Source organism: Ceratotherium simum, chromosome 8 (assembly GCF_057802395.1).
Source record: "Ceratotherium simum simum isolate JZ-2026a chromosome 8, ASM5780239v1, whole genome shotgun sequence".
Classification (NCBI taxonomy): Eukaryota; Metazoa; Chordata; class Mammalia; order Perissodactyla; family Rhinocerotidae; genus Ceratotherium; species Ceratotherium simum.
The window spans coordinates 63526058-63541181 of NC_141907.1; the positions used below are offsets into that span (position 1 = coordinate 63526058).

At 38.8% G+C, this 15124-nt stretch overlaps 1 protein-coding gene across 7 annotated transcripts in view; it reads left to right on the forward strand.

The window, feature by feature from the left end:
* Nucleotides 1-15124, forward strand: part of FRAS1 (Fraser extracellular matrix complex subunit 1) — a 425899-nt gene that overhangs the window by 2725 nt on the left and 408050 nt on the right. For all 7 annotated transcript variants that reach the window (XM_087434473.1, XM_087434474.1, XM_014787828.2 and 4 more), the window contains exon 2: nt 6663-6694. In XM_087434473.1, the coding sequence (XP_087290599.1) occupies nt 6663-6694 (32 nt within the window). The remainder of the gene's footprint in view (nt 1-6662; nt 6695-15124) is intronic.

A 15124-nucleotide genomic window follows, 5' to 3' on the forward strand; every position in this document is an offset into this window, starting at 1 on the left:
AACTTGAGACTTAAGAAAAATTACCTTTTCACTTGGTGGTGGCGCTTTCTTATTTAGAATGATATCCCAGCAACGCGGAAAACGTGCTCACCAGGCGGCAGTTGGAATGATGCAGATTTTCAGAACCAAATCTCTTGAAATTGCAAAAGTCATTATTATTAGGAGCCTGCAGGGCTCGCTCTTTGGAAGACTGGTTGTTACAATGGGCAAAGTTTAAGCAAGTCCCAAGTCTCTAGATGGGGGAGGAGGAGTGCGGGGCGGGAGGGGCGCTATTCCTCCCAAGATTCTTTGGAAACTTTGCTTCTTAATGTTTCTTCCCACTTTCAGAGCATTCTAGAATCGTTTCACAAATTGGATGGATAGATGTCTGAGATTTTACATCTAAGTCATAGTGATGCTTGTCTAATAATGAGTGAATGAATGAATGAATGAATATGCACATTTATTGAGCACATATTATTTGCCTGGCACTATGCTAAGCACTTTACATACTTTTTCTCCATTAATTTAATTAAGCCATATCAATCCCACAGCCAAAAGATCGGCTGTCATCTGATGAGAACTTTGATTTGGTTCTGTCAGAGTTTTCTTTTTCTCATAAAAATAAGAGCATTGAGGTAAGGATGGCAAGCTTAAGGATCTTAGAGATTTCCTCAAGTTTTTATTATTAGCCTTGGCAAGGATTTTTAAAAATGAAAAAGAAGCATTCACATGTGTGCTTCTCTTGGTGTGACATACTCCGTGAAACTTTTGGGGCCCACGCCACGGCAGAATTTGTTGTTTCCTTCTCAGTGCTCAGAGAGCATGTCATACACTCTCCTAGCACACCAGTTAATAATCCTACAATGATAGTTGATAAAGATGTGGATTTGGTCTTCCTCATCTAGCTGTGTGCTCACTGAGGGCTTAGGATGGCTCCTGGTTGTTCTTACATCTCCAACTCAGCTCCTAGTACACAGTAGGTGCTAAAAAATATTGGTCAGATGAATGAGTATTGCCAAATCGCATCCTTTTGCAGTAAGCTTAGGCTGGCCTCTATGATAAGCTGCTCCATGACCTTGAGTGAATCACCTAACTTCTTTGGGCTGTAGTTCTTTCATTTACCAAATGCAGATGTCAGCTAGATGATAGCTCTAAAATGCTTTTGCTAATCATCCTGTGTGGGGAAAAAAAAAAAAGCTAAGTATTTGCTGCCTTATTTGTGGTCAGTTGCAACTTTCTGGTTCTGAATTTTATTTTAATTATTAAAAGAAAAAGCAATTTTTACAGCAAATCATTGGCAGTGTTATTTTACGTTGTCTTATATTGCCAAGCTGCCAAACTACGATGATTTGAGAACTTAATAAAATCAAGAAGTCATAGAGAAATTTCTAGCAAACATGGCTGCTTTCTGAATCAGACAAGCTCTGCCGTGACATTTTCTGGAGAAGCACATCTTGAGTTGTGTTGACCCATGGAAATCCTGTGAAGTTACACTAGATAGAACACATTGGCGTGGGGATAGGGAAAGATTATTGAATTAGAGGTCAAGAGAACTGAGTTCTAGTCTGCCACCCATCACGCCCCATGTGACTTTAGCCAGTCCCACAATCTTCCAGCCTTTTCCTATGAATGCCATTAAACAGAATACACTGAAAAGGGTCATTTGATAGACAATGTGTTTGATTTATGGGTGGATCAGCATATTTGGTTCCACTCTTGGCTGGAGAGTTCCTTCTGTGTAAGATTCAGTGCTTAAAACTCTTTGTTAAGGAAGAGAAGACATTGGCTGGGGAAAATAGCCTATTTCTTCATTCTTTCATTCCACAAATCTTTATTGAGAGCTTATGTGTCAGGTTATATCTGGTGGGGTGATATAGACATCAAAAAAACAATCATAATACCAGGCCTCAAGGAGTTTGCATACCCAGAAATTGTTAATATCAGTAAAGTAGTAGGGATATATGAACACTGGGCGTTGGTGGGTTTCCTAATGTTGAATAATGACAACTTGGCATCTTTTGGCTTTTGCAACTACCTGCTAGTGGAAATAATGAGGTGTTGTATTGTCATAGGCTCTTATTTCCATCATATTACATTTCTGTTCTCCTCTGGAGACTGGATTCTGGGTGTTATCCTCTGCATATACATTGTTTAGTGAGGGCACAGCCATCTGTATTCACTGTTATGGACTTGAGTGGCAATATCACTCAATTTTATTCAGACATAAATAGTCATAAAATACTCTCCACCACATGGCTCAGGAGAGGGGAGGGGACTGCCACATGGCAAAGTTGGAACCGTGTGCCAAATCTTACAATAGTTCAAAAACAGTTGGCCCATTTTCATTTTAACTACTCTATTAATTAATCTAAATCCTGGTTGACAATAATCAGAACATGAGCTGTCCTGTCAGTCCAGAAAACAATTCTATTTTAACTGTTCCACAGTGTAAAAGCCATATGCTGAATTATAACACAACATAAAGCTTGAACATTTAAATGACAACTTGTGGCTGCTTGTTCCTAATGAGTCATGTTTTTGTGATACCAGGCTTTCCAAATCTTTTCATAGCTTGTGGTCATATCTGGCACTATTTCTTTGAACTAATGGGTCTGACATTTTGTGGCTCTTGGATTTTTTTTTTTTATAATTTTATTTATTTTTTTCCCCCCAAAGCCCCAGTAGATAGTTGTGTGTCATAGCTGCACATCTTTCTAGTTGCTGTATGTGGGACTCGGCCTCAGCATGGCCGGAGAAGCAGTGCGTAGGCGCGCGCCTGGGATCCGAACCTGGGTCGCCAGCAGCGGGGCTCGCGCACTTAACCGCTAAGCCACGGGGCCTGCCTGTGGCTCTTGGATTTAACTTCTCTAATTACTTAATTTACCAGGTACAGTTTCTATAGTGAACAGATTCAGGATGTGAGTACTGGTGCAAATTATATCTCAAATTTTCTCTGAAAATTTTAGATTTTATACAAGTGTCTCATAAAGGAGTACATTATAATGTGCAAAGGGGCTTAAAAACAGACATTTACCTATTTATTTATTTATTTATTTATTTGTGAGGAAGATCAGCCCTGAGCTAACATCCGTGCTAACCCTCCTCTTTTTTTTTTGCTGAGGAAGACCGGCTCTGAGCTAACATCTATTGCCAATCCTCCTCCTTTTTGTCCCCCAAAGCCCCAGTAGATAGTTGTAGGTCGTAGTTGCACATCCTTGTAGTTGCTGTATGTGGGATGCGGCCTCAGCATGGCTGGAGAAGTGGTACGTCGGTGCGCGCCTGGGATCCGAACCCCGGGCCGCCAGCAGCGGAGCGCGCGCACTCAACCGCTAAGCCATGGGGCCGGCCCAGACATTTACTTATTTAAATGGATATGAAGGAACATTTTGCCTATGTGACCTGCAAGAAAGGAGCCAACCTCACAGGAGGAAGCTGCCAGGATCTCGGCTTCCATCTTGGCACTGTATGTGATCACTTCGCTCTACAAAGCTTCATGCATTTTCTCACAGGGTGTTGGAATTTAAATTACCCAGCATCTCCACTGTATTCTATGCCCTGAAACTAGCTAAGTTCTTGGTCAGAGAACTTGAGCTCCTGTTGTCTCTTATTTTTCCTGTTTTCCTTGAAGAAGGCCAGTTTCTCCTTCTAGATCTGTACCGTCTGTCAGAATTCACCTTGAGCTGGAGTTTCCTTTAAAGTTCAAATAAAGCCATAAATCAAAACCTTAGATAGAGCTGCAATCATTCCAGTACTCTTGAAGAAAAAAAGTGATGAGTGGAGAGAGTAACTTTGATTTCCATAGTACATGAGTTGACCTGTTGGTGAAAAGGCCTCTGCTCTAGTGCAGAACTAGAAGCTGCACCCAGCGCCCAATGCCAACAAACCTCCTGACTTCAGCTGCTGGTGGGTGTGAAAAGTGTGCTAGTGTGGGAGAAATATGCTTGCTTTGGAGGACCGCATCTGGCATTGGGTGGTGATAAATGTTTGATAGGACTGGGCATCACATTGGAAAACTTTGTTTTCTCACGAGAGTAGACATCAGGTTTTGGAAGCCGTGTTAATGGAGACTCATTTGTACAGCTGCCTTCTGGGTAGAGAGCTGTTCTGTTTTAGGAAAGCCTTCAGAGGGTAAAGCTTATTTCTTTTGGAATTGTACATCCTAGAGCAACCCAAACTGAGTTATTTCCTTTTCCTAATGATGGAATTTATCGGCAGTTGCACACCATTCTGACTTGAGTCTCTAGCAGATGTTTGGCTTAGCCAAGTGTGTTTGGGGTGACAGACTCAATGCTGCTTTATTTTTTCATGTTACAGTGAGTTTATGATGTCTATGTAAACTTTCAGAAATGGGTTTTGATATGAGTACTTGGATACTTCTTGAGATACTTGATTCCTTTTGGAGCAAGGTAATGCTAGGGAGGAGGGCAATAAGATCATTTGAGGATGGTCTTATTCTAAAGGTTAACCTTTGTTTAATCTGAAGATTAAATTTTGTTCAATTGTACCTAAGTGATGATCTTTATTTTTTAAACATCAGAAGTAATTAAATATGTCCATTTAAGTAATTTAGAAATTCAGATGTGTTGATATATATTTATTTGAGCTATATATGATTATTTTATATTTATACATATGCATATATATCATATATGATTATTATATATATGTATTTACATATACATATATATCTCAGGTATATATATTGTTTCTTGCGACATACCATAGACTGAAATAATAAGTCTTTGGAACAAGATTTCTTAAAGAAAAATATGTCAGTTAAGAAGAATTTCCTCCCAAGGTTTTATCTCAAGTTATTCTTATCTGAATGTCAAGGGCACAAAAGTCATTTCAGTAAATTTGCCCTCAGAGATCTTTGATTCAAATCCCAAGTGTAAATAGCCATCTCATTTTCTTTGAAGATTGTTCTTAATTCCAGTATTGGTGCATAAGGTAGACTAGACCTTTCCTGAGAAGTTACTGTTTTTGAAACTTCATGAATGATCTGTTAGAGGCCAGGCTCTGTAGTAAAATGTGTCCTTCCCTCTTTAGACACCAAGTGTGGCATATTATCAGATGTGCTTCTGCCTTGGTGTGTGTATGCTGTTTCAATCTGTTTTGCGCCCTCAGTTTCTGAGAGAGTAGCTGGTAGCACACTGCCCACATGTTTCTAGGTTAAATCAACACCTGTTGTGCTGCTCAAAACTTGGCTGCGAATGTGTGTGTACGTTTTTTAAAATCAGGGTTGCAATTTTACAATGTTTTCAAATATAAAACTTAGAAGAGATTTATGTTATGATATGCTAGTTATTCAGAATATATAGGCTGTCCCATTGAAATTCAGCCTTCTTTTCCATTTGGAAGCAAATCATCTGTTGTTGTTTTATTTGGTGCTTAATGAATGGAAAATATAAAGATGTATCAGTACATAACCAGCCCATTAGAAAAAAAAATTGAGTGCAAAGAGGTTGAAAAGAGTCTTAGAGGTCAGAAATTCAACAGAAGTGTTCTTTTCAAATAACTACAGTCTACACCACTCTCCTATAAAATATTTTAGTATCCCTAAGATGGAACATATTGTGTTAAAGGCATGAAATAGGTAGTCAACCCGATAACTGAGTGGATGCCCACTACGTGAAGAGTTAGGGAAAACAAAGAAGTAGAAGCAGGCCGGCCCCGTGGCTTAGCGGTTAAGTGCGCGCTCTCCGCTACTGGCGGCCCGAGTTCGGATCCCAGGCGCACACCGACGCACCGCTTCTCCGGCCGTGCTGAGGCCGCGTCCCACATACAGCAACTAGAAGGATGTGCAACTATGACATACAACTATCTACTGGGGCTTTGGGGAAAAAAAAGGAGGAGGATTGGCAATAGATGTTAGCTCAGAGCTGGTCTTCCTCAGCAAAAGGAGGAGGATTAGCATGGATGTTAGCTCAGGGCTGATATTCCTCACAAAAAATAAATAAATAAATAAATAAATAAAAGTTAAAAAAAAAAGAAGTAGAAGCAGTCCCTTTCCTAAGAGTACATATACAGCATAGAGGGGTAGATGCAACAGTTCCACATCCCTAGCAAGGGTGCCACAAGGAAGTACAAAGAATGAATTCACAAACGGATGGTGCAGGCACAAAGTGCTATGAGCTCAAAGGAGAAAGAGCATAATCCTGTGCACTGGAAAGCTTCATGAAGGAGATGGGATCAAGTTTAAGGAACTTGAATAGACCAAAGGCATCTCCTTCAGGAAACGAAAATGAGCAAAGGCATTGAGATGTGAAAGTATTATCATGGGATCCTAAGTTAGCTTCTTGGGTTGGACTGGAGAATTTGTGTAAGCACAGAGTGGCAGAGAGGCCTGGATAAATAAATTGGGTCTGGATTATGGAGACTTTTCTGATTTATCACAAAGGAAAATATACACTGTATTTATAGCATGCCATTATAAATACATTTATTTTGAAAATCAAATAATGAATTTTAATATTGCTTTCCCTTACGCATGTTCAAGAAATGTTGTTTTGGTGTACAAGGTTATTTCCCCAGGGGCAGAATGCTCAAGCTTTTAAGATTTTGGAAAAAGTCCAGTTTGCTGATTATCATGCATGTAGATGCAATTTTAGCATAAGTCTGGGTGGTGCCTATTGGTCTTTATGCATCCCTTCTAATTCTTGTTTTGTTTTTCCCCACAGGTGCTTGTGTCTATCAGGGTTCCTTGTTGGTGGTAGGTCATTCTCCATCTATTTAGTTTATTTCTTTTGAATGTGAAATGGTTGATTGAGTGAGTGAGGTGACTCTATCATTGTAAAATATGTTTATTTTCCGTCACAGTTTGAGGATTATCCCTCATCCTGGCACAATCGTGCTCAATTACTTAATACCTTTTCCAGAGTGAATTAGTTCCATTCGGATACTCAGGTATTGGAAGAGAAGTTCAAACGCCCAGTACACAATTTGCATTCCATGGCTGTCCTTTGTGTTCTTTCAATCAGAGAGAAAATTAGATCCCATTTTCTTGTCAGATATGAGCTAGGACACAATTTGTTTATCTTCATGTCGCATTTGCTTCTTCGTTTGAACCCCCCTCCAAAAAAAAGTACTATTATTAAATTGAGTAAACTATGGAGGATTCTTTTCTATTGCTTTGAATTATAAATTTAAGTTTTGGTAAACAGCAAACAAATTAAGATTTTATCTCTGAACCTTTGCCATGTAGAGTAGAATTGATTTTGAATTTAATGTCGGGATGACTTGGGGGAAAAGCTGATGCACGTCTCCTGCATTTCTTTTCATTTATAACGTACTATGGTGCATAACAGTGTGTTAAACCCTTATTGAAAAGAGTGTCTACACTCCATCAACTCTAATAAATGGTGTGACAAGTCATTCTTCACCACTTTTTTATTTTGGTTTAATAAATGCTGTAATAAAAACAGAACTGAGGTAGTTGGAAAGGGCTTGCTCATTTACATCACAACCCGCTATTGACATGTGTGATATTAATAAGTCATCTTGGATTATCCTTGTGGTATTGAAATAGATGAGAAATATGCAAAATGTCCAAGAGTCTAGACAATTGTTGATGTTCACAGTAATATTCTTGAATCTGAACTTTATGTAATATAGTTACTGCTCTGGAGATGTATGTTTTTTTTTCTTCCTTATACTTTTCTATTAAAAAATCAGGAGAAAGCCATGTTCCCTCTCTTTTTCATTCTGTGCCCTTAAAAGCCTACTTTTTCTTCTGTTTATTCTTTAATACATTTTAGGAATCACTTTAAAATCAAAGTGCTATAAAGTACATCATCAATTTGGGGAGCTATAGTAGATATATTATAGACAAGTCAGTTATCCATGTTAATACGGAGAGAATTGCTTATTGTATAGAGTGCTTCATAATTTTTCAATATATTTTCGTAGCTATTGATCCCTCTGATACTGACAGTAGACCGGGGAAATAGGTAGGCCACCTGTTATCTTATACTCTCCCCTTTCTTAATGAAGAACCAAATATGAGAGAGAGATTAAGAGATTTGCTAAAGGTAATTGACCAGTAAGTGGTGGACCAGAGCAAGACAACCTGTCTTCTTTCTGTTATTCCACCTTTATCTGAAGAAAAGTGGCTAAACTATCTTCTATATTTAATGTTGCTATGTGTTATTGTACATTTGAATATGAAAGTGTCAAGTACTTGGAGAGGTCAGTTTAATCAAGTTAAAGGAGATACTGTCTAGTTAATTTGCATTTAACAGATGATCTTGCTCCCCTCAGTTCTGTGTCCTGGCTGATCCCAGGGCTCATGGCTGCTCAGGGCTAGTAGGCTGTGCTCTAGTGCACCAGCACACTCCTGACCCCTCCAGTTGACTTCTTTGCTTATACCAAGACTCTGCTACATTTGTTCCTAAACCTCCTCAAGCCTGATGTACTTACTTATTATTGTAGTTCTGAAATTCAATCAGAAAGACAATACATTTATTACAATAATAAAGATTATTATTATTATTATTATTATTTTAATTTTTTGTTTATTGCCATAACATTGGTTTATAACATTGTAAAAATTTCAGGTGTACATCATTGTACTTCTATTTCTGCATAGATTACATCATGTTCACCACCAAAATACTAATTACAACCCATCACCACACACATGTACCGAATTATCCCTTTTACCCTCCTCCCTCCCCCCTTCCCCTCTGGTAACCACCAATCCAATCTCTGTCCCTATGTATTTGTTTATTGTTGTTATTATCTACTACTTAATGAAGGAAATCATGCGGTATTTGACCTTCTCCCTCTGACTTATTTCACTTTGCATTATACCCTCAATGTCCATCCATGATGTCACAAATGGCTGGATTTCATCATTTCTTATGGCTGAGTAGTATTCCATTGTGTATATATACCACAGCTTCTTTATCCATTCGTCCTTTGATGGGCACTTAGGTTGCTTCCAAGTCTTGGCTATTGTGAATAACGCTGCAATGAACACATGGGTGCATGTACCTTTACAAATTGGTGTTTTCAAGTTCTTTGGATAAATACCCAGCAGTGGGATGGCTGGATCATATGGTAGTTCTATCCTTGATTTTTTGAGGACTCTCCATACTGTTTTCCATAGTGGCTGCACCAGTTTGCACTCCCACCAGCAGTGTATGAGAGTTCCCTTCTCTCCACATCCTCTCCAACACATGTTGTTTCCTGTCTTGTTAATTATAGCCATTCTGACGGGCGTGAGGTGATATCTCATTGTAGTTTTGATTTGCATTTCCCTGATAGTTAATGATTTTGAACGTCTTTTCATGTGTCTGTTGGCCATCTGTATATCTTCTTTGGAGAAATGTCTGTTCAGTTCCTTTGCCCATTTTTTAATTGGGTTGGTAGTTTTTTTGTTGGTAAGATGCATGAGTTCTTTATATATTTTGGAGATTAAACCCTTATCAGAAGTATGGTTTGCAAATATCTTCTCCCAATTGTTAGGTTGTCTTTTCGTTTTGTTGATGGTTTCCTTTGCTGTGCAGAAGCTTTTTAGTTTGATGTAGTCCCATTTGTTTATTTTTTCTATTGTTTCTCTTGCCCGGTCAGACGTGGTGTTTGAGAAGATGTTGCTAAGACTGATGTCGAAGAGCATACTGCCTATGTTTTCTTCTAGAAGTTTCACAGTTTCAGGTCTTACATTCAAGTCTTTAATCCATTTGGAGTTAATTTTTGTGTATGGTGTAAGGTAAGGGTCTACTTTCATTTTTTTGCATATGGCTATCCAGTTTTCCCAACACCATTTGTTGAAGAGACTTTCTTTTCCCCATTGTATGTTCTTGGCTCCTTTGTCAAAGATTAGCTGTCCATAGATGTGTGGGTTTATTTCTGGGCTTTCGATTCTATTCCATTGATCTGTGTGTCTGTTTTTGTGCCAGTACCATGCTGTTTTGGTTACTACAGCTTTGTAGTATATTTTGAAATCAGGGAGTGTGATACCTCCAGCTTTGTTCTTTTTTCTCAGGATTCCTTTAGCTATTCGGGGTCTTTTGTTGTTCCAAATAAATTTTAGGATTCTTTGTTCTATTTCTGCGAAAAATGTTGTTGGAACTTTGATAGGGATTGCATTCAATCTATAGATGGCTTTAGGAAGTATGGACATCTTAACTATGTTAATTCTTCCAATCCAAGAGCACGGAATATCTTTCCATTTCTTTGTGTCTTCTTCAGTTTCTTTCAGAAATGTTTTATAGTTTTTGGTATACAGATCTTTCACCTCTTTGGTTAAGTTTATTCCTAGGTATTTTATTCTTTTTGTTGCAATTGTAAATGGGATGGTATTCTTAATTTCTCTTTCTGCTACTTCGTTGTTAGTGTACAGAAATGCAACTGATTTTTGTATGTTGATTTTGTATCCTGCAACTTTACCATATTCGTTTATTACTTCTAAAAGTTTTCTGGTGGATTCTTTGGGGTTTTCTATATATAAAATCATGTCATCTGCAAATAGTGACAGTTTCACTTCTTCCTTTCCAATTTGGATCCCTTTTATTTCTTTCTCTTGCCTGATTGCTCTGGCTAGGACTTCCAGTACTATGTTAAATAGGAGTGGTGAGAGTGGGCATCCTTGTCTGGTTCCTGTTCTTAGAGGGATGGCTTTCAGTTTTTCACCATTGAGGATGATATTAGCTGTGGGTTTCTCATATATGGTCTTTATTATGTTGAGGTACTTTCCTTCTATACCCATTTTATTCAGAGTTTTTATCATAAATGGATGCTGTATCTTGTCAAATGCTTTCTCTGCATCTATTGAGATGATCATGTCATTTTTATTCTTCATTTGATTAATGTGGTGTATTACATTGATTGATTTGCGAATGTTAAACCATCCCTGCATCCCTGGAATAAATCCCACTTGATCATGGTGTATAATCTTTTTAACGTATTGTTGTATGCGATTTGCTAGTATTTTATTGAGGATTTTTGCATCGATGTTCATCAGTGATATTGGCCTGTAATTTTCTTTTTTTGTGTTGTCCTTGTCTGGTTTTGGTATCAGGGTAATGTCAGCTTCATAGAATGAGTTAGGGAGCTTCCCCCCCTCCTCAATTTTTTGGAAGAGTTTGAGGAGGATAGGTATTAAGTCTTCTTTGAATGTTTGGTAGAATTCACCAGGGAAGCCGTCTGGTCCTGGACTTTTATTTTTGGGGAGGTTTGTGATTACTGTTTCGATCTCCTTACTGGAGATTGGTCTATTCAAATTCTCTACTTCTTCTTGATCCAGTTTTGGAAGGTTGTATGATTCTAAGAATTTATCCATTTCTTCCAGATTGTCGAATTGTTGATATATAGCTTTTCATAGCATTCTCTTATAATCTTTTGTATTTCTGAGGTGTCTGTTGTAACCTCTCCTCTTTCATTTCTGATTTTACTTATTTGTGCCTTCTCTCTTTTTTTCTTGGTGAGTCTAGCTAAAGGTTTGTCAGTTTTGTTGATCTTTTCAAAGAACCAGCTCTTGGTTTTATTAATTTTTTCTATTGTTTTTTTGGTCTCTATTTCATTTATTTCTGCTCTGATTTTTATTATTTCCCTTCTTCTACTGATTTTGGGCTTTGTTTGTTCTTCTTTTTCCAGTTCCTTCAGGTGCATTGTTAGATTGTTTATTTGAGATTTTTCTTGTTTGTTGAGATAGGCCTGTATTGCTATAAACTTCCCTCTTAGAACTGCTTTTGCTGTATCCCATAAATTCTGGCATGTCGTGTTTTCATTTTCATTTGTCTCCAGGTATTTTTTGATTTCTTCTTTGATTTCTTCGTTAACCCAGTCGTTGTTCAGTAGCATTTTGTTTAATCTCCACGTATTTGTGGCTTTTCTGATTTTCTTCCTATAGTTGATTTCTAGTTTCATACCCTTGTGGTCAGAAAAGATGCTTGGTATTATTTCAATCTTCTTAAATTTATGGAGACTTGTTTTGTGGCCTAATATGTGATCAATCCTGGAGAATGTTCCATGTACCTTTGAAAAGAAGGTGTATTTTTCGGTTTTTGCATGGAATGCTCTGTATATATCTACAGGTCCATCTGTTGTAGTGTGTCGTTTAAGGCCAATGTTTCCTTATTGATCTTCTGTTTGGATGATCTATCCGTTGGTGTAAGTGGAGTGTTAAAGTCCCCTACTATTATTGTGTTACTGTCTATTTCTGTTTTTATGTCTGTTAATAATTGCTTTATATATTTAGGTGCACCTACATTGGGTGCGTAGATATTTACAAGTGTTATATCCTCTTGTTGGATTGTTCCCTTGATCATTATGTAATGCCCTTCTTTGTCTCTTTTTACAGTTTTTGTTTGAAAGTCTATTTTGTCTGATATGAGTACTGCTACCCCAGCTTTCTTTTCATTGCCATTTGCGTGGAGTATCTTTTTCCATCCCTTGACTTTCAGTTTGTGAGTGTCTTTAGGTCTGAAGTGTGTCTCTTGTATGCAGCACATATATGGGTCTTGTTTTTTTATCCAGTCAGCCACCCTATGCATAAAGATTATTATTAAGCAAATATTTATTGAGTGACAACTGTGGACTTGCTAGGCTAGGCACTGAGAATACACCAGTGAAGAAACAGACAAAATCTTTGTCTTCGTGAAGCTTGAATTCTAATGAGTAAAATATATAGAATATCAGGTAAGTGCTGTGGAGAAAAACAGTATGGAGGTGGGGAGATAGAAAAGGCTGAAAAGGGGATGAGGTGGCTACTTGGAATACGGTGATAGGGAAGACCTCACTGAGAAGGTGACGTTTGAACAGAAAACTGAAAGAGGCTATTATAAGAACTAGCCCGCTGGATACCCAGGCGAAGAGAAAAGTCTGAAGCAGGAGCTTGCTTGGCCATTTGAAGAGGTGGGTGGAGGTCACAGTAGCTAGAGCGCATGATGTAGGCGGAGGATGGCAGGAGACAGGTCAGAGAGATGGACAGAGGACAGAGCTCGTGGGCCTTAGCTTGTCCTTTCAGTCAGGTGGGTGAGCCACTGGAGGAGCCAGAGCAGAGGAATGACAAAGTCTGACTTATAGTTTAATTAAACTGCTGAAATGTGAATGTGAAGAGAAATAGCATTCTTGTTTCTAGGGAAACTACGTTGAATACTTTAAAAAGACTCCATAGAGGTGAGTCACTAAAAATTTGCTGTCAAATTAAGTGTGAAAGAAACAACTATGAAAGATTGGGGAAAAACACAAAAATCTAGAGAGATTCTGCATTCAGATTTATTTGCAACCACTTTAAGTTCTCTTTTCATTTTAAGGAATTTCAAACTGGCAATGGTAGATGATGCACCGTGGACATAGTTAATTGTCTGCATAATTCATTGCTGCTCTCTCTCCACATGACCTGGTCTTGAAGAAAGGCATTGTACCTACATCAGTGTGATTGAATGAATGTACCTTTATGCACTTTGAATTAAAATAAAGGGTTTAAGAACATTTATATACTATTCTGGGGTCTCTGATTAAACAACTCTTTGAGTGAGAGAGTTTCTATGGTAAGAGGCTTCAGCAGTAAGGAGCTGGCTATGAAGATGGTGGTGTGACGTCCCTGTCCCAAATCCTGTAAATTCTACCCACGCACATTTTGGAGCTAGGAGTGACTTCAGAGATCATGTAGTCCGAACTCTCCATTTTATAGCTGAGGAAACTAGGGCAGGGATGAGAAGTTCTTGAGGTTCATTCATTTCTCAGGCTTGTGACCAGAAGTGGAGAGTGGGTTTGGTTGGAAATGGCAAAGCATCAGCTTTACCCAGAAGAATTCCGTAAAACATATCAAGCAAATGAGAACGCGGATCTAGGCACTGGCTGCTAGTTGCTAACCCTCAACCTGTCTTGTGAGGATTCCTCCCACTGATACCTTTTCAGTCTTATCACCTATTGCCTAGGGAGCTGCCAGATATGGTGGAACATTCGTGGCCCTTGTAGTGTGACAGAGCTCATTTTGGTTTTTCCTCTTCTGCTACAAACCAGCTTTGTGACCTAGAGCAAGTTACATAACCTTCCTGAATATCTATTGCCTCCTATGTGAAATGGAGTTTTTGTAAAGAAGATAAAATGGGGAAGACACTCAGATGCAGTGCCTGGCATGTGCTTTTGTGCCATAACAAAATTCCTCTTTACCAACCCAGAAGAAGAACAAGAGGAAGGGACAGTTATTAAGCACCTACTATGTATTTCATTCCTTCAACAATCTGAGGAAGTAGGTTTTGACTTGACTTTACAGAAAAGGAAACTGAGGCTCAGAAAGTATAAGTCGTGTGTCCAAAATTACACAGCTAGTCAGTGCTGGAGGAAGAGAGAGTTCAAACCAGGTTCTGACTCTAAAGCCATTTCACTGAGCATGCTGTTTCTCACATCCAGCCTGTCTGCTTGTTGTCTCTGAACACGACTGGCTTATTTCACCTTCAGTCCTATGTGCCCGCCCCCTCCTTGCTGCACCTGCCGTGCAGTTGTCTCTGCCAGTCTCTGCCCTGACCTCCTGCAAAAGCCAGCTGTCCGTGGCTGACCCCTTCCCACTTAACTGAGGCTCTCCTGCACTCGGGTGCACTAAAGTCACCACACAATGCAAGAAACGTTTAGGGGGTCATTCCATCTTAAAAAATATATAATATATGCTATATTACATATATATGCACACAAACACACATATACTCACCACAATGTGTTGTGTTTCCCAACAGCTCTATGGACTTGGGGTGACGGTCTGGGGTGCTTTGTTTCTAAGCCGCGTCTCAGTTATGTACTAACTTCAGCTGTCTCTCTTCTCCTTTCTTTAACACTGTCTTCCCTACCTTTGTCTTCTTTCCATCCTCAGATCAGAAATTACCAGAAGGGATTTACAATACTCAGGAAGGTCCTATACCTTGAGAAACACTGCATAGTCTATATTTGGGAGTGTTTCTTACACAATACCCAGGCACCCCTGGGCTCTCAGGACTTTCTCCGAAGCCAGCCCTTGTGAAGGAGAGAGAGTGAGCATGTTAAATCAGGAATCCGTCAGAGGGAAACCACCTAGTGAATATGTTTAACTGTGTAAGGGCATCGAGTGTGAGGAGGAAAATACATTTTTTATTTCAAAGTTTTCACTTATCTCTTGTTCTTTTCCAACGATATTGAGTAAAAAGAATTTTACTTTCCTTTG